At 35.2% G+C, this 20,591-nt stretch overlaps 1 protein-coding gene across 1 annotated transcript in view; it reads left to right on the top strand.

The window, feature by feature from the left end:
- Positions 1-20,591, top strand: part of scara5 (scavenger receptor class A, member 5 (putative)) — a 64,275-nt gene that overhangs the window by 4,427 nt on the left and 39,257 nt on the right. Inside the window, exons 2-3 of the mRNA XM_028439512.1 lie at positions 1,435-1,552; positions 5,092-5,220. Coding sequence (XP_028295313.1) covers positions 1,441-1,552; positions 5,092-5,220 — 241 coding nt within the window. The 5' untranslated portion in view covers positions 1,435-1,440. The remainder of the gene's footprint in view (positions 1-1,434; positions 1,553-5,091; positions 5,221-20,591) is intronic.

Genomic DNA, 20,591 nt, shown 5'->3' with positions numbered 1-20,591 from the left:
AAGGTCATATTTAAGGTCAAGGTCAGTCTTCTGTTATTTCTGCCGTATCACTTTTAATTTAATTAGTATAAAGAACAAACTTGTCTACAAATCGTTATTTTTGCCAATTTTTTCAAATTGTCAAATGTTAGTTTGTTAGCAAACTAACGAACTAACTTTCATTCCAATACAATTACATGCACAGAATGCCTTAATTATTCTATTTAATCTGCAGTTTTCATACACAAGACTTCATGTTATTGACCAAAGTCCTAAAATGGTATTTTTAAATGTATTAAGTTTGTACGTTGGTTTCTTCCTAAAATCATGAAAATTCCTCCATTAATTCATCAACTGCAGGTCATCACCTACTGTATGTTCCTGTGCGTGTGCAACATGGAAACCCTCTGTTCTTTGCCCAAAGGCTGCTACCCAGTGACCCCACATGTTGTATTTGGTACCCCTGCACCGTGTCATTAGCATCAGATGTTGTGGAGGACTTGTTTAGATCATCAGATTACAGATGTTTCACATCAGTTTCACATAAAGAGGACAAAGTTAGAATTGGCTCCTGTTATTAATATTCACAGTTTGTATGATGTCCTTCTGTTGGTGCTTAGGTTTCATCCCACAGTGTAAACACAGGCGACAGTAGCTCACGGGAAAGGGGGAGGCGGCCTAATCACCACAAATATTGGTGTGCGGGGGTGTGTGTGTGTGTGTGTGTGTGTGTGTGTGCGTGTGCGTGTGTGAACGCATTCATTAGAAACAGGAATCAGGTGATTCTTTACAGCAATATTTGTGACATTTTTTTTCCCACTTAAAAATATGTCAATATTAAATCTAAATGTTCAAAAAAGACCACAAATGCCACTTATTCGCATTCATGAGCTTTTATTTTGGTACTTCCGGTGAATTTGCATCTTAGCTAAATATTTAGTTTCACTCGTGACATTTAGATTTAACATTTTAGATTTAGATTTATATGTAGATTTAAGTGTAACATTTAGATTTAAATTTAATATTTAATATTTTGATACAACATTTTGTTTTAACATTTAGATTAAACATTTGGATTTAGGTTTAATATTTAGATATGCCATTTAGATTTAACATTCTCATCATAAATTTCACAAATATTGCTGTAAATTTGGCCAAAATTAACATAAAAAAATTCACTTATGTTTTTTAAATGTGGTTTGTTGCTAAATGTTGCAAAAAGTTGCTGTTTATTTGAGCATGTGCAACTTTACAACAAATATTTGACTCTCCTCTTGCACTAAAACATTTAATTTACGTTCTACAACGTGTGAAATCCTTGTTCTTGAGTTGGTCGTTAGCTCGTGATGAGCGGTTTGCTCTCGTCGTGGAGTCATGGGCGTGACATAAATTGGTAAAATATCAGAATAAATTGTGAGCTTTGTTTAATATGTGATCATATGTTTGTTCACACAGAAGCAGATGGAGAACAAAGCCATGTATCTGAGCACGCACGACGAGAGGGAGAGCGTCTCCATGTACGAGGACGCCTACGACGGACACAACCTGTCCAAACTCAACCTGTGTGATGAAGGTACGTATTCAAACCCAATGCTGTCACTGTTTGATGCTCTTTTTGTTGCGCTAAAAGGGACTTTAATGTGGGAATGAAAGCAGATATTTGGATTTTTTAGATTCTGTGTTGAAATTGTGGAAGATAATAACTAAAAATATCACAAATGGCCCTAGTTCCAAATATGGAGCAGTTTGAGTGTAAGTGGGCGGAGAGAAGTTTGTACCTACACATATAATTAATATATAAAGTATGTAAGGCACCAACAATATCCAAGCAATAAATGACAGATTTACATCCCTGCAGGATCTTTACTTACATTTCCTTTTAATTTTGGTATTTTTTTATTTAGTTTGATAATTATGATTTTTTTTTTTCCACTTAATTATGTACATTTTTCTTTCTTTGATTAATGTTGATTTCTTTTTATTTGTAATATTTCTTGAGCCTCTGTAATGAAAGTGATTTCCCCCCTGGGGTAAATAAAATACTTCTGATTCTGATGAAAAATTGTGGAATATTTTGAGGAAAATTGCAGCATTTGGGGAAAATTGAGAGTTCTTTAATCAATTTCTATGTAAAGTTGACTGCAATCATGTGATAAGCATGGGAAAACTTCAAATACCTTCACATATTGTTGAGTTTTATTGAATTCATGCATTTGGATGAACTGAGATATGTACAACTGAATTAATGATTCATGTTTTCTCTGTCATTTTTCCTTTCTCCTGCGGGCCGAATTAGATGCTCTAAAGGGCCGGATTTGGCCCCCGGGCCTTGAGTTTGACAAATGTGTAGTAAATCAACATGTATGAGCAACACACATTATCTTGTGTAGTTTCCACCAGAAGCGTTTTTTAATGAAGTTCATGACACACAGACATTAGGTGTTGTTAATTTGAGAAGTTTAAACCAAGTTTTCCAATAACATCAGTTCTCACAAACATTGCCAGTGACTGACTCATCTTAGCTGGAATGAAAGGATCCAGATCAGGAACTTGTTTCTCTGTTTTACTCTTCACTCTCAAAACAATCTGCCTGTTTAAGTCTCTCTATCCAAACAGCTGGAAGTTACTAAACTTCACATAATAGTAATAAAACATTCTTTAGTTCTGTTTTGATATTTCAAAAGGGTTTATGGTTGTCAAACTGAGAGATCCAGTGTTTTTGTATTCTATCAATGCCCACAGGAAAGAAATGCTCAGAATATCTTATAATATTGGGTTCCTGAAACCTTAAGTTTTGACTTCATTTTACAAAAAAATCAGATAAAGACATAATGCAGGCCTCATAGATCAGTTAATCAAAAATCATCTCATTCAAAAATAGGAACAATGAGTTTAAACTGGCAATTAATGGGCATGACACATTGTGAATGTGGTTAAATTGGCAGAAATAAGCATGAAATATGGTGAAAAGAGGTAAAAAGTGACAATAATGGGTCAACATATGTGACATTAGGTGGAAAAGTGGTAGAAAAAGTTTACAAGTGCTGAAAATATCTTGAAAGTGGTGGAAAAGTGTCAGAAATGGGAGAAATGTAGCAAAAATGCATTAAAAGGAGCAAAAATATGGCAAGAAAAAGTGATGAAAATAAGTTAAAATATGCTGAGTTTGGAGTAGTTAAAGAAAAAGGTAAAAAATTTAGCTAAAATCTGCTTGAATTGTTCAGAAAATATTCTTAGTTTCTTGAAGGCATCTGGCGACCCCCTTCCAGTGTCTCACAACCCCAAATGGGGTCCTGACCCCAAGGTTGAGAACCCCCGCCGTAGACTGATCCTTTTACTTCATTCTTTCTGTGATTTCTTGTGTTTTCCCCAAAAATATCTGCCAAAATAACTTCCCAACACATTTCTGGTGTTTTCACTGAAAAATCTTAGAAATTAGCTTAGCTTAGCTTAACGTAAATACTTTCTTTTTCTTTTTTTTTTTTAATTCTGGCTGCATTGTGTTAAAACAAGCTTATTACAACTTCCTAGTTTTTAATGTGAGTCAAATAAATACAGTAAAATAAGTTTTACAGTTTTGGGTCAGGCAGTAGAAACAACACATGTTTATGCTAATGCTAATGTTAGCAGCTAGCTGCATTAGCTCATGTAGGCTAGCTACTGCACACTTGTTTTGTCTCAAAGTGAATTTTAAAACCAAGTTCATGATGGAGAGGAGCGAGCATTCCAAACCAGTGAGACACACACACACACACACACACACACACACACACACACACACACTGAGCCAGCTGTGTTTGCCCTACACCAGAACATTGTGGGTTCTGCGCCCACAACAATCCACCATAGCGTTCACTGATTGATGGTCACGCTGTAAATGAGAGCAGACTGTTTGGGGGCCACGTTGAAGTCGTACTAAAACTAACGCCACCACGGTTCAGTTCATACACGAGGTTCAAACCTTTTCTTTAAACGTCTGTGTCGCTCCTATGTCAACATTTAAACCCTGATGTCTTGGTCACATCCACACAATGGTGTCAGTTTGACATTCAAAACAAATGTTCATAACATCAAGTATTGCATTTAAATCCAATCTAGCTGAAAGAAAGGTAAACAAAGGACATTTCCTGTTTTTTAAAGCGATCTGAAACCATTAAATCACGTTAGATGATCAGTCTAAAGCAGTGTTTCTCAAATAGGGGTACGCTGGCACTACAGGGGGTACGTAGGAGAGAGAGGAAAATGACCAAATGAAAGCATTAAAGATATGTGTTTTATAATGCTTATTTTTAGTTAAAAATGATAATCACATTAAATATTACCAGCAACTCACAAAACGCCAATAAAAACACACAAAATAAGAGAAAAAATATACTGAATAATAAAAATAAAAGACAAACAACAACAACAAAATCACACCAAAAACACTAAGAAAGAAAAATACATAACACAAAACTACAACAAAGACACACTAAATGTCAGAAAAATACACAAGATTACTGCAAAATACACAAAATAACAGAGAAACATACAAAACGACACAAAAAAAATAATATAGATAATAAAGATAATATCAACAACACACAACGACGACAACAAAAACACACAAAATAAGAGAAAAATATACTGAATGATAAAAAGAAAACAGACAAACAACCACAAAATGATGATAGAAATGATCTTGATCAGAATGTTCTAGGTACATGGGCCAAAATAGTTTGAGAACCACTGGTCTAAAGCACATGTGTCAAACTCAAGGCCCGGGGGCCAAATCCGGCCCTTTATGGGCAACTCTAATACAGTGGGGGCCATAAACATGTGATTGTATCTGATCTGAGGGTCACATGATCAATATCATGTTAGCATTTAGATTAATAACCAATCAGTGCATTAATACAGGCTTTTGTCTTTGAGTCATTGTGTGTTTTTGGTGTAATTTTTACCAAGAAGTGTAAACGAGGGCACGTTAATGTAGGAATTGTTCTTTTCACACCTAAAATGTGTGAGCCACTTGAGATCAAACTGGTGTGTATTTGTCTAAAGTTTATGAGGCTGAATTTTCTACGTTATTTGACTTTTTAATTATTTTTAAAACATTTATTTCTGTTACAGTGTCGTCAAAGCGCCGCAGGAAGCAGGATCATTGCTGCGGTCACCTGAACTCGCTCTCTGCGATCAAGTACGCCATCGTTTCCCTCTACATCCTGGTTCTTCTCACTATCTTTGGGTTGTGTTTGGCAGGTGAGACACACACACACACACACACACACGGTTTGGGTTTGTTTTGTGGCCTTAAAGTGTTTCTTTTCTTCTGAAAACAGTAAACATTGTTGCTTCAATTCAACTTTATTTATATTGAGAAAATTACAACAAAATCATCTCAAAGCGCTTTAACAAAATATAAAGTCCATAGTAAGAAAGAAAGAACCCAACAAGATCCTTATAAACAGTCATTTAGTGACAGTGGGAAGAAAAAACTCTATTTCATAGGAAGAAATCTCCATTAGAACCAGGTTCAGAGGTGGAGAACATCTGCTGTGACTGGTTGGGGTTAGTGAACAGAAGGACAAATAGAATAGAAGGATAGACCATAGATAGACCATCAGAATGTTCTAGACTAGTTGAGCTGTGAACCATTGTTCAGGAACCACCAGCTCCAGCATCACGACACCTGAAACAGAAAGGAGAACCCTCAGAGGAAGAGGAGAAGACACAGACTGCAGAACAACCTGATACACTCGTTCCTAGTGGTTATGTTAATATTAATATTAAACATCCTCCATGTTCTGAGATGTTACCACTACAGACGAGGTTCCATCTTCTACTGGTCACATGTAATGATCTACAGTATGTGGTGGACATCAGTGTAGATGGTGTGTGAGCAGTGTGATGGTTATACAACGAGGGACAGAAGTGGGGGCTTGTCTACAACCTGGTACAACTGTGTCTGACGACATCATCCAATCACAGCCCATTAGAGCTATGTGTGTAGATGGTGGATCATGTTTGAATATAATCTTAGGTTTAGGGCTTTGTTCCTAGTGGTTAGCTTAAAGCTATTATACAGTATACGCTTTAGTCAATAAGTAGGTTCTGAGTTTATTTTTAAAGGTGGAGAGAGTAGCATCCTCCCGTACTAAGACTGGAGCTGGTTCCAAAGGGGAACCGGTAGCTGAACGCTCTGTCTCATGTTCTACTTCTAGATACTTTAGGAACTTCCAGAAAACCATCAGACTGAGAGTGGAGTGATCTACCTGGATGATAGGACACTAAGATACACAGGAGCTAGATCATGTAGAGCTTTGTATGCTAACATGCTAACTCTATTCTATACTGTAGAAATATGCTCTGTCCTGTTAGTACCTGTTAGCATTGTAGCTGTAGCATTCTGAATTATTAGTGACATCCTTCACCAACATCCACACGTTAATAAACTATGATTTTTATTGTAATATTCTCCATGGGTCAGTTTGATGGTCGATTAGTGAAGAGGAAACTACTTTTTTTTTAATGTTGCATTAGTTTTATTACCTTAAGGATTCAGGCAAGTTCAAGAAAGGCAAATTAAATTAAATTTGATTGAATTTAAATACATTAAGTTAATATTTCTTGAACCTGGCTGAATCTTTAAATGTTATTTTTTTAAAGGCAGTAAAATAAATAATTTTAATTAAATAAATAAGATTAAATTTTTTTAAAAATGAGTAAGATAAATATAATATATAAATACATACAATTAATTTAAATTAAACTGAATTTAATTAATGACTTCTAATGGATGAATCTTTCACAATAAAAACAAGTGTGAAACATCCGTTACAGAAAGTTGATAACAAAAAAAGGCCATAAGGACCTACTTTAAGGACTAAAAACTGATGTTTTTCATTTATTGTCTCTGCTCGCCAACAACTAACTCATTCAATATGTGAGGAATTCTTTTCCTTTTTTTTTTCCTCCCAAAAAAATCCACGAGCATTTTTTCCTGCAGCCATTGGACCTGATGTTGTTCATCTCTCTATTCTGCTCCGTTATGCAGATGACATCAGCCTGTTCTTCAGGGTTCATTTATAATGTAGGACACACACACACACATCTTAAAGCTTAGTTAGTCTTAAGTAACCTTTTGGGATGTGGTTGGAACTGAAACATATACTGGTAAAGATGTTGAACACACACACACACACACACACACACACTGATGTAATCTCCTGCTGGTGATTTTATTGACTTTCTGCACTTTTATTTTTTTACCGACATTCTCCATTAAGAGGTTAGTGCAGCAGGTCTCTGGGTTGTGAAAAACCTGCGGGTACTTCCGTCCTTTTGTGGTTTTTCCAGATCAGAGTCCTTAAAACAGTGGTTGTCAACCTTTTTAGCCCCGCGACCCCCAAAATAAAGGTCCCAGAGAGCGGGGACCCCCACTGTAGCTGAACATGAACATTGAAGAACAGTCATGTGGAGACAGGACCATCTATAAGGGGGAATAAAGGGGAGAGATTTTTGGGGTCCATCCATAAAGTCAGTAAAATGATGGTCTATTGTTCTATGAATCTGTGATAACCACATTTATTTATTCATCTGAATAATATCCACTGTTATCCAGGAACGTTTATTATTATTATTATTATAGTCATCTTAAAGATGGAAATCATGGTTTTAATCACTAATAAAATGGTTCAAAGTGACCAAAAATGGTGGAAAATGAGGTGAAATGGTTTAAAAAAAAAAGTGTCAATATTGTAACAATTGGTTTAAACTGGCAAATAATGGGTATGAAAAATTATAAATGTGTTTAAATTGGCAAAAAAAAATATGAAATATGGTGAAAAGAGGTTAAAAGTGACAATGATGGAACAACATATGTGTGGAAAAGTAGGTGGAAAGGGTTTATAAATGCTGAAAATATTTGGAAAGTGGAAAAAATGTGCAGAAAAGACATTGAAATTTGATGTAGAAGTGTCAGAAATGGGAGTAATGTAGCAAAAATACATCCAAAGCCAAAAAAAAGTGATGAAATTAGCTTAAAATATTAAAAGTTTGGTGTAGTTGCAGAAAAAGGGTAAAAATAAGCAAAAATGGGCTGAAATTGTTCAAAAACAGTCCTTAGGACGCTGACCCACATGTGCGACTGCTTTAAATCTGAAGCTACGTCTGTCACAGCGTTTTGGAAGCGTGACATTCACAACATAAAAGACAAGCGGATAAAAGCGTGACACAGCGCGGCGTGGTTACCATGACGACCCTGGTCCCTCAGCCGTGGGAGAGCAGAGGAGGAGGAGCTTCACCTCTGCTTCGTTTTATTGTGATTCTGTGTGACGACTGAGATTAAGATGTTTTTTTATTTCTCATGCAGCATGTGAGGGTTTGTTTTTGTTTCAAAAACCTAAACAAACTGATCATAATATTCTCTGTGCTGGAAACTTTTAAAATGTGAAGGAAATAATCCATATCTTGTTAATTATTTGTGAATCTGAGCTGTTTTCTGCATTGTTATGAAATAATTCAAAGGCAAATTGACCAGTTTAGGCAAAGTTATAGAAAATAATAAAGACTCAAAATGCTGCAACGTTTACAGCAGTGGTTTTTTAAAGCTGCTGCAAAATCAGGCGTTTTTGGCCGCAACAATCGCAGAAATTGTCCGTGAAATCCTGGAGGGACTGATCAGTACAAAGTGCTCCAAACACACACTTTAACACAACACTGGTGCAAACGCACACATTTAGCGCAGCTGTTCAGACGTCCTCGTTTTCGTTTCTGATTGATTCCTCACCAGACGCTCGCTTCGCTCCGTTAGCGTTGCTTTTTTGCCATTTTTTCCAAACTCCCACATGTATTTTAAGCACATTCCTGTTGGATTTCCACCAGGACTGCAGAGCCTCATCTCTGAGCTGATTGCATTGAACGTTTATGACACGACTGGTGATGTCGTGACTACTTAATGAGTTCTTTGCTTTATTTGTTGGTGGTTTCTGATAACGTATCAGCTCAGAGAAGGAGTTTGGTCTCCTAAAAGTAAAGAAAACTCAGAGGCCTCTAATGGAGGGACCTTTGTTTCCACAGTCACATGACCTAACTGGCATTTCTCTACAAATACTTGTAGTTGTGTCTAAAGTTGGCATCTTTGAGTGTCTGTTGGCATCACAGGGTAGAAAATATATGCTTACTATTAAAATAATCACAGCATTGATTGTTTAACGGAGCACACCTTTATTTATGTCTGAGTTTCCAGCTCCACTTCGTTGGGAAATTAACACTTAACACCAGTGGTAATTTGTTCAACTGTGGTTTCCAGAGTGAGAAGACGTTTACAGGAATGGGAGGTTAGTGTTCTCGTCTGATCCAGCTTTGGTTCTACCAGCGTAGACATTACTGCTCACTTTAAACGTGTCAGTAGAGATTCAAACAAAAGATCAGCGTTTAACACAAAAGTGATGTTTTACTCAGGAGGTAATCACAATCAAAAGCTTGAAAAAAAGATGTAAACCATTGAAAATGCCGCTCAAAAGTTTGTTTGATCTCTGCTGTAAATGCTCTCTTATTGACATTATTGTAAATGTTTGCAGCATTGCATTGTGGGATGTGGAGTCCAGTAGACGAATGAAAAGAAGTGTTTTTACTTCATTCTTACTGTGATTTCTTGTGTTTGTCAAAGTGACTTCCAAACATTTCTGTTGTTTGTCTATTTATTTATTTATTTATTTATTTATTCAGTGATCTTTTTCCTTTTAGCTTTTCCTATTTTTTTCTTTTTAAGATTTTCATTTTTGGGAGTTTCTGTATTTTTGTAATTTTTTGCCCTAGTAGATGATGTATTCATTAAAATGAAAAACATTGCCTGTGTTGGACCTTTTCATGATGATTATTGCTACTGTTTTTTTTTTTTTTTTTTTTAGATGAAAATGGGTAAAACATGTTGGAAAAGGTCAAAATTGTGATTTGTCTTCTTCAGAACTCATAAAAATAAGATCAAATGTGCAACTTGCATATATTAAAACATTTGAAAGTTCTTTGAGGGCAAAGAACTACTTTTTTTTTACTATATCTCATGCTCAATGACCCCCACATCACGCCCCTCCCTAGGGGGCGCGCCCTTCAGTTTGGGAACCCTCGGACTAATACCGTAAGATTTGATTTATTCAAACAACTTTTTTTCAGGGAATTTACTTTGATCTCCTGACATGTTTCAGCTGTCAGCTTTCCTCAGAGGCATCTGCTGATCGCTGTTCTTTCTGGGCGTGGCCAACTTGAAACTTGAAAAAAATTCCTGAAAACATTTGTCTGAATAAATAAAACCTGAACATATGAATTTTTAATAAAAAATGAAAATGAACTTTGCCAGAATTCTAACACTGGACTGACCCACGCTGTAGATGCATGTTGTGTATTTTTGGATTTCTGTCTTGAAATCTGCCTTTAAACGCTAGCAGCTGCTGTCATTGTTTTGCCTAAAATTGTCTGGCCCCAACTCTTGCTGTGCAGCAGCTAGAATTGTTGTTGTTTTGTATATTTTTGTGTTTTACTCCAATTTTCATCATTTTCTGTTTTCTTTTTTTTTTTTTTTTGAAGTAATTCTGTGCGTTTACTTCGGAGCCCACACAAAATTACACCGAGGGCTGCATGTGGCCCCCGGACCACCAGTTGCCTACATCTGCTTTTGAGTGTTGAAGCGTGGGGACAATTCACAATAATGGGCAAATGAAGACTTCACGTCTACTGTGAAGTTGACGTCATTTAGAAACACGTGTGTACAGCCTGGTTCCACATGTTGGTACCGCCTCTACACGACCTAAGCTTGTGGTGAGAGTGTAACTTGTAAACATAATAAACTCTCTAGAAGCTGAGGGCGGTAAACGCAACAGACGTTAGATTCAAGTGTTCTCAACTTGGGCGCCACAAAGCAAAAGGTCAAACCGCGTGAACGGTCCAATGTTCTCACGCTCCAACGTCACATGATTAACTCCTCAGCCTTTGCACAACAGGTCCTCTCGTAGTGTTTTTTAAAGATTCTGCCAGAAGAATTATTGTTTCGTCCTCGAGGGGAAGACATTTTGGACGTAACTTTGGCTCCAAATACCTGGCGCTGCATCTGGAGACGTTTCTCAGACTCACAGGTTGTGCTCAACACAACAAACACACACAATAGTCTGACACACATTCTTACACATGGCCTCACAGAGGGAAGCAGTTGTTTGGAGAAAGATTCAGTTGTTTAATGTCGACTCACACCTGTAGTGATGAGAATGGAAGCCATGTTGTTGTTGTTTATTCACACGTCCTGTCACCCTCTCTATGTCAAACTCATTTTAGTTCAGGGGCAAAAATACAGACCAGTTTGACCGTTTTTTTTGTGGGATAAAGAGTAAACTCAACATTAATGTGCTCTAGTTTGCACTTAGGACGTTGCGATCGCAACTATTAATGCAGATTCCAGTTGATTCGGCTTCACAACGTCCTCCTTGTGTACGCCACATCAACTTCTGAAGCCGCCAGGAGTCCCCCCCGGTGGGACCGGAATCACAATTTAATCTGGTTACAGACTGTGTCACAACAGCCAAACTGACTCTTTCGTGCAAAATAGCGGCAAACGTGTCTCACAAACATGAACGCTGCAACTTTTGCCGCATTTTTTTTTTAAAGAACGCTGCAAAATCAGGCATTTTAGGTGGCAACAATCACAGAAATTACAGCAAAATCCTGGAGGGACTGATAAATGATTTATAAGTGGTAAACTATGTGAGTATATCAGGCCCTGCAGGATCCTCACGTTAATTTTTCTGATTTGGTGAATTTGGAAACATTTTGTGGAACTATTTGTGTAAAATTTGCCAGATTTTGGGAAAAGCGAGAGATGAAAATTTACGGCCATCATGTGATATAAGTATAAATATTGTGGATTGTTGTTGTATTTTATTATTTGGAGGGGCTGAGATACTGTATCTACAACTGAATTAGTTGCTCATTTACAAAACATTTCATGTTTTTTTTCTACCACTTTTACTTTTTCAAGCGGGCTGAATTTGATGCTCTAAAGAGCCAGATTTGGCCCCCGAGCCTTGAGTTTGACACACATGTTTTGACATGCAGCTCACAGGGTTTTTTTGGGGTTTAAGTGCTGGAAACGCTGATGCTGGCTTTGTCATTTTTGTTTAAAGTCGTGTTTATTTATAGATGAAAAGAAGACGCTTTGGTTTGTTATTCAGTTTATGGCCTTTGTAGTCCCAAAGATGGGGTTTAATAGCTTTAATAGTTCATTACTTTGTTGTTTTGTCATTTTTTAAGTGGGTCACAAGTGTTTACAATGACATGACTGTGTGCTTTTATTTTGAAGGAATAACAAAGAGGCAGTTTATAGTTTTCTCCTGTAATATTTATATTTTCTCTTTGAATTGAAATATTTAATTCATCTTTTACATTTTTTCAAAAGAATGCATTTTTTACAGTTAAAAAAATAAATATAAATGCATTCTTTTGAAAAAAAATGATCTATTTTTTAATTTGAGGGCTAAACGTTGTCTTATCTGATAAAATAAAATCTCTCCAGCAGCTTTAAACTATGTTAAATACATAGTGACCCTGAAAAAAGGAAAACGTGGGTCAGAAAATGGATGGAAATCTTTTGAGTTAAATGTAAAGCGTTGGATCAGGATCAGGATCAGGATCCATCAGCACTACTTCATACTCAGCTTTGATTGGTCACTTGTAGAGACACTTTTACCCCACTGATGATGTGTTGTTGTCATAGTGATACTAAAACAGCATAAGCATGAGTGTACAACACCCCCCCCCCCCCCCCCCCCCCCCCCCCCCCCCCCCACACACACACACACACACGTACAAGCTAAAAAGCACATCCGCGTGTGGTCATGTATTCATGTATGTGGCGTGGCCCCTCAGTCCTGGGGGCCCCACATGACTCAGTGCAGCATTAAAGCCTTTTTAAATGAGTTTCTACTCTAGGGCTGTGGTGCTTTCCAAAGAAAAGAGTCTGGAGACGGTCCAGCTCTCCCAGTAGGACACACACACACACACACACACACACACACACACACACACACACAAGTCAAGGGCTCCCAAAAAGTCAGCAGACGTATTCATTCAGGCCGGACACAAGCCATTAACATTTCAACACTAATTGGACCAGACTCCGTCCTTTCTCTGCGTTTCCTCAGCCTGTAAAGAACTTTTATCTCTTAGGGAACAAATGCTTTTCAGTTCATCAAAAAAAATAAAAAATGAGCAGCAATAACAGCTGCTATAATCAGCATGGAATAGTCCAACACAGGCCCTGCCCTCTGGATGTTTTTATTTCATTAATATGTCGTCTAATAAGAGTCACTTGAAAACTCTCAAATTAAGAGAAAATAAAAAATGCAAAATCCTCCCAAAAAGATAGAAAATCTTAAAAAGAAAGACATTTTTTAAAGGAAAAAAGCTCAAAAAATGATTAAAAAAAACTACCAAAATGACTAAAAGAAAAAAGATAATTCAAAAATAAAAACTCACAAAATTACTGAAAAAAAAAATCCTCCCAAAAAAAACCCAAAATATCTTAAAAAGAAAAAAAAAAGAAAACCTTTTTTTTAAAAAAAAAAAAAGCTCACAAAATAAAAAAAAAATCTAAAAAAACTAAAAGACTAAAAAAATGAATAAATCACTAAAAACTACAACAAAATCTCACTTAAAAATGACTTAAAGTAAATGTCATTTGAATGCATGAAACAGGAATTTCATTTAATTTCACTACTTTTCAAAGTAAAGTTTATTACAAATCTTCTTCTTTTGTCACTTGTTGCTGTGAGACATAGTTTTACTATAGTTTCTCATTTGGATTTAAAGTACCTTAAACATTTTGACTAAAGAAAAAATACATAAGACAACAACAAAAAAGAGCAAAAAAAAAATAAGACAAAGTTACCCATAAAAATATTTAAAGTACCTTAAAAATCTTTGACTAAAGACTTTCTTTAAAGTGATTTTCATCCTAATTTCTTTGAAATTGTGCAGGTTTTAACATCGTCTCTGTTGTAAACAGACAGTTTTGATCAGATTCAGTCGTGAGACGCAGTAAAAGAGGCGACAGCAGAGAAAAGACATTAAAAGCAGCATGTTTTAAACACAGAGCGTGTAGCAGTGCAATAACACATGCTTTATGGGCTAATAATTACACAACAACAACAACAACAGACTGTAAAACTAACTGTATCTCACAGGCACAGACGCTCTGTGGGGGGGGGCCCAAAATGAACCCTTACAGTAATAACATATCAGAAAAACCCTGAACACAGAATAGATTACATGAGATTAGAATGAAAAAATATAGTTGATTAGATTAAAACACATTATAACAGAAAACATCAGATTATTTAAGAATATAATAGAAATTAATCTCAAAAGATTCGATTAGATTATAGATCAAAAAGAAACAAAATATAGTTAATAAAACCAGAAAATGATAGATGAAATTAAAATTAAAATATATATTTTAATTGGACCAGAAAATATCACATTAGGTTTGATTATATAATAGAGTAAATTAAATTAGATCAGAAATGAAAAAACCTCAAAAGATTAGATTAGATTAGAAATGAAAAAAGATGAAGTTAAAAGTATTTCATTAGATTATAAAATATCATATTAGGTTGGATTATATTATAGATTAAATTAGATTAGCTCAGGAATTAAATAACAATTATCTTTCTGCGTGTGTGTGTTTGTGGGGCGAATTTCAAAAACACACAAAATGACTCCAAAAAAATGACAACAAAAGTATGAAAATGATTCAAAATATACAAAACTAAATATTTGTACAAAAAAAGACAACAGAATCACACTACAATGGCAACAAAAAACTATAATTATACAAAAACACAACAGAAAGATACAAAAATACATATAATGACTCCAAAAAACATACATTACAGAAAAATACACCAAACAAAAAAGTATAAAAGTGAGACATTTATCATGTTCATGTCTCATAGAATTAAACCAGATAAATCACACACACTATTTTATTTTACACACAAATAAAGCCCTTTATAACAGAGTACAGTATGTACACCTCTTTGTACATCACACCTTCAAACACATACTCATTTGGCCATACTTGACACTCCACTTAAGCTCCTCCCACTATATGAATACGTACTTCCAACGGGCACTGTACTAGTTTATTAAAATCAAAAAACATTAGATTAGATTAGAATGCAAAAAAAATGGATTAAAAAAGAAAATTTTAGATTAAATTAGAACACATTAGCAGTAACTTATAAAGGTAATTTTCAACACTAGGCACTTTATTTCTCCTAATTTATGCAATTGTTTCATTTTAATTAAATTTCATAGAAAAATATATATCTTATATATCATATTAATATATATCACATACCACTGACCATACACCAGATCTGCAACACATTTGTTACAATGTTTCAGTGAAAATAAACATTAAAATATGGTTAATTTAATCCTAAAAGTTAATCAGCAGTGTTTAACTCTACTAAGTACTAAATACATTTGTCATATGTATTCATATTTGTGAGTTTGAATCCTGGAAAGTGAATCAGATTTTAGATGGAGCTGCTGAGGGTCCTCACATGGTCCACGGCCTCATGTTGACTCAAATCTCAGCTGTTGTTTCACTGATGCACTTCAGCGACTGGAAATCAAACATTTTATAGTTTTGTTTACGTGCATTTGTTACAGTTACAGTTGTTTTTTACAGCAGCTGTGAAGACACTTGAGTCAAACGATTCAAATCTGCAGATGTTTGTTATTTACACTGAAACACTTTATCATTTAAGCTCCACCCACTGGACACATGTGCTATTACAACGTTTGTCTCGACTATTTACATCATTTACACGTTTTATTTTGGGTTTTTTTTTGTTTTTTTACAGTAGTAGGTCTGTTTAAGTGTTTAAACCTGAAGCGTTTGTGATTTATTTTTTTAAACTATAGATGGGATAAAACAAAAGGTTCAGGAAGAAATAAAATTGATAATATAGGGAAGAAAAAAAACATGTCCACATTGTTAATATGAAGATACTGAGTTACATTGTTGGTAAAATATATAAATAACGAAGACAGGCTTCAGATATTGTATTGTAGAATTTTTTCTGATTTTATATTTTTATTTTTTCATCAGTTATTTTAATCCTACCTGTAAAAATCTAAATCTAAAGGTCAGTGTTTTCCAACCTTGGGGTCGTGACCCCATCTGGGGTCCCCCAGAATTGGGGTCGCCTGCCCTCAAATGTCTAGTATTTGATTTAAAAAAAAAAAAAAAAAAGGATTACTGGTTTAAAATGAACAATAATTAAATCTAATTTTAAAGTAAAACACCAGACACACAATCTCAAACAACCATTTTCTATACTTTCACTTTCTAGTTCAAATAAAATACAGGGCAGGTTAAACAGAGGCAGTGATGGGACAGATGGACAAAGTCAGCCATTATTGTTCTGTCAAATCATTGAAACACAGAAAACTAGGTTCTTTTACACACACACACACACACACACATATTTCCATTTGGTCATGCAGCCCAACACTGCAGGGTCTCACACTTTGAAGTCACACGTTAGACGTAGCCCACGCACAGAAGTCACACAGACATATATATAATATAATATAATATACTGTATATACTCCGCCACCGCTGTCACTTCATGTGGACATTCCTGTAGCTGAGTTACAGCTGGATCCACCTCACACACCTCACACACTTCACACACTTCACACACACACAAAGTGTCGCTCACATCAACACCTCCACACGCCGTTGAAAAAAACCTTCACGTTTCTCACATTTATCTGCTCCAAAAAGCACTTAAAAAGCAGTAAAACTGACTAGGAGAACATGCAAACTTTACACAGGAAAGACTCAAGTGTCCACACCTGGGGTTTGAACCCAGAACCTTCTCACTGTGAGGCACATTTCATTTTGCTTTTTAACGTCTTCAATCCCAGAATGAGATCAGATTTACTAAAATAGAACGTGAGAGGAAAGAGAAAATAGAATGGATGATGAAATTACACATACAGTATATATAATATACGTATATAAATGAATCAGACATGAAGAAACTGGCAGCCCTCTGTCTACGTTTGTGCGTCCCCAAAAATTAACACACAAAACAACAACAAAAATACACAGAATTTGCAAAAACATACATGAAACAACAGAAAAACACAAAATGACTAAAAAAATAAATAAAACAACAGAAATTCTCAAAATGAGCAAAAAAATAGACAATATTAGCGGAAAAAAATACATATAACACAAATACGCAACATTAGCGAAAAATTACATTAAACGACAACATAAATACACAAAATAAACAAAAAATACATAAAACAACAAGAACCATACACAAAATAAGCAAAACAATAGACAAAATTAGCAAAAAAAATAACACAAATATGCAACATTAGTGAAAATTACATAAAACATTAACAGAAATATGCAAAATGAGCAGAAAATACATAAAACAACAACAAAATACATAAAATAAGCAAAAAATACATAAAACAACCAAAATACTCAAAATTAGCAAAAACATATATAAAAGTAGCAAAAAATCCATAAAACAGCAACAAAATACACTCAAAAATACACAAACCTTTTGTTGTTTTTTGTGTTAATTCTCAGATTAGTGGTTATTTTAAACACTGACTTGAATGTTGTGATAAAAGTTGTACATCTCTGACATAAACAGACTTTAAATGTGTGTAAATACCTTGTTTTGTGTTTTTAATTCTGCTGACAGGGCCTTTTTTGACAATAATGTGAGTTTGTAATGATAATATCAGCTACTTTATGCTTCATCTTGTTTTTACTCTTTTCATCTGCTTTGACTTTTCCTCAGAAAACACACTTTAACCTCTAAACGCTCGTCTTTAAGTGCTGAGGGTCGTGACCTCGTGGTTGACATGTGGTTTGTGTGTCATCGTGGTGATATTTAAAGTGAATTCTAACCAAAGTGACACCTAACAGCTCTGTCAGTCCTTATCTCACCTGCTACGATGCAAACCCACTATTAAACATATCAAAGTTTATGTTTCTGTGAGGAAGGAATTCTTCCAAAATGACGAAGTTTAATTTCCTTGTTTTCTGTATTCATATACTACAGAAAAACATGGTCCACAACTACTTTAGCCCAGGGGCCAGAATGAACTGTGAAGGCCGGATACATAATGGATCATTAGATTCAGATTGTAATTGTAATTTTCTTTTTACAGTTATATTATTGTCCAATTTCAAAACCTGGGTTGGTGTTTAAAGGCTCCTGGGCGGGAAATAGTTGAATATTTGCAGAGTCGTCACAATCGGACTTTGTTTTAAGATCAACTTTACAAAATAAAAGCCTAGTTTTGCCTCTTTCATAACCAAAAAAAAACCCTTTGAGAAACCTACAGCCATCGTTTGAGGGCTGGTTGTTGATTCATCGACACAAAAATTTTCTTAATTTTCCTTCAGGATTTCAGGAAAAGATGTAAGAAAGAAATCGATTCTGCAACATATCACGATATTTCACTGAACGATTATTGTATCGATCCAAAAAATGTCCAAATCGATTTTTTTTAATCATGTTTAACTAAAAAAAAAACATTTAATTGCGCTAACATATGCATAGCACGTAAACTCCCAGTCACTAGGTGTCAGTGAACGCACCATCAGACCTCATTAAACGATCATGTTGTTACGTGTTATGATGGATAAAGTCATCTTTTTTCTTCTCTGCTTGGCCACTAATGACTGAATGAATTCAAAGTGTAATTTAGATTCACATGACATCGTCTGGGAATGTCGACGCGGGGAGACGCTTCCAGTCTGTTGGATGACTTTGCAATTTACACCAGACTCTGAAAACTACCATTGTTTGGTATGATTGTATGCTGGATATTATGAGAAATGAGCTTTTACAATAAGCAGTGTGTACATTGGTATTAAATGGAATTGTCAGATTGACGGTGGGCGTGCAAAGGACTTCAGTCCAGCCAGGAATGAACATTTAGTCAACCATATGCTGTTCACTTCAGCCATTACTGGTGTTTCATTTGAACTTTGAAATAGACAGAAATACTCAAAAACCTGCACAAAAAACCCCTCAAAATATCTCCCAAAACACACAAATATACTCATAAATAACAGAAAAATGGATAAAATACACTAAATTACACAATTTAATTCTATAACACTCAAAACATAACAAAAACAAAATGACCCCCAAAACATGCAAAATGACCCCAAAATACACAAAACAGTAAATATGACTGCAAAATTACAACAAAAAATATGCAAAATTACAACAAAAAATATGCAAAATTACAACAAAAAATATGCAAAATTACAACAAAAAATATGCAAAATTACAACAAAAAATATGCAAAATTACTATAAAATACACAAACAGACTCTCAACACAAAAAAACATCAGCAAAAAACACAGAATGACAGAAAATTATGTAAAATCAGACTGAACAACAGGGAAAAAAAATGCTCCAAATGCCTCCCACATTATACACAATATACACAAAAGTAACAAAAAATATACAAAATTACTGGAAACACACAAAATGGGAGAAAAATTAAGCAAAATCAAAACAAAAATACACAGAATGACAGAAAAACTAACAAAATAAACACAAAAATACAGAAAATGACTCCAAAAACACACAAAACATCAACAAAAATACACATATTTATAGAAAAATATACAAATCGACTAATAAAAACCCTAAACCTTGGCTTTAGTCGTCATGTTCCTGACCTCATACCAGACTCAACATGTGATGTTTGTTCACTGGTTCTGTTTGGTTTGGAAACCTGAAGGTGTTTCTGCTCTAATTTAAATCAACTGATGTCAGTCCGTCATCACGTTTGTTTCTATAGTGATGAACGTCTGAGAATGAAGGTCAGAGAAAGAGGAGGATGTTTGTTTTAATCATGTCTGACTTTCTACTATAGAGCTCTGATAATAAGAGAGGGAATCTATTACAATCTATTGACTTTATGCACTTTTCTTTGTTTCTTACCACGATTCAGCAGAAAAAACACAGAATAATCTTAGAAATCAAACAAAAAAGTGCATTAATTTACGACTTTTACTATAGAATAAAAAAAATAGATTTTTTCCTGTCAATGTAAAATGACTAATTGTATAAACTTGAATAAAGAAAGCCGTTATTTTGACAGTGAGCTGTTATCTTTGAGGAGGCGGGGTTTATGACCTATACTGCAGCCAGTCAGCAGGGGGAGCGCTAAAAATAAAAGCTTCACTCCACCGGGGAGATTGTCCTGTCCATTCTTTTACAGTCTATGGTTCAGACAGATATGTAGAAGTGGTGGTGGTGTTGGGTCACATGGTGTGATTAGCGTGCAGCGTTCTTCACTTCCTGCTGCAGCTGCTGTTGCTGAAGAATGCAGCTTTATCTGTAACAGTGAGAACAGGATCCCAGAGCAGAGGAATAACTACATGATTATACTTATCTTTCATACATAGATTATAGAAACACATCCCATGGGTCTCTAGCGTGCACTGCGCCCCCGTGCGCTGACCTGATGTTGACATTTACAGTTGTTTGTTTATAAAATCGGTGCGTACACT

Source organism: Gouania willdenowi, chromosome 24 (assembly GCF_900634775.1).
Source record: "Gouania willdenowi chromosome 24, fGouWil2.1, whole genome shotgun sequence".
Lineage (NCBI taxonomy): Eukaryota > Metazoa > Chordata > Actinopteri > Blenniiformes > Gobiesocidae > Gouania > Gouania willdenowi.
Note: the sequence above shows the minus strand (reverse complement) of the source record. Positions and strands in the feature narration are given on the sequence as shown.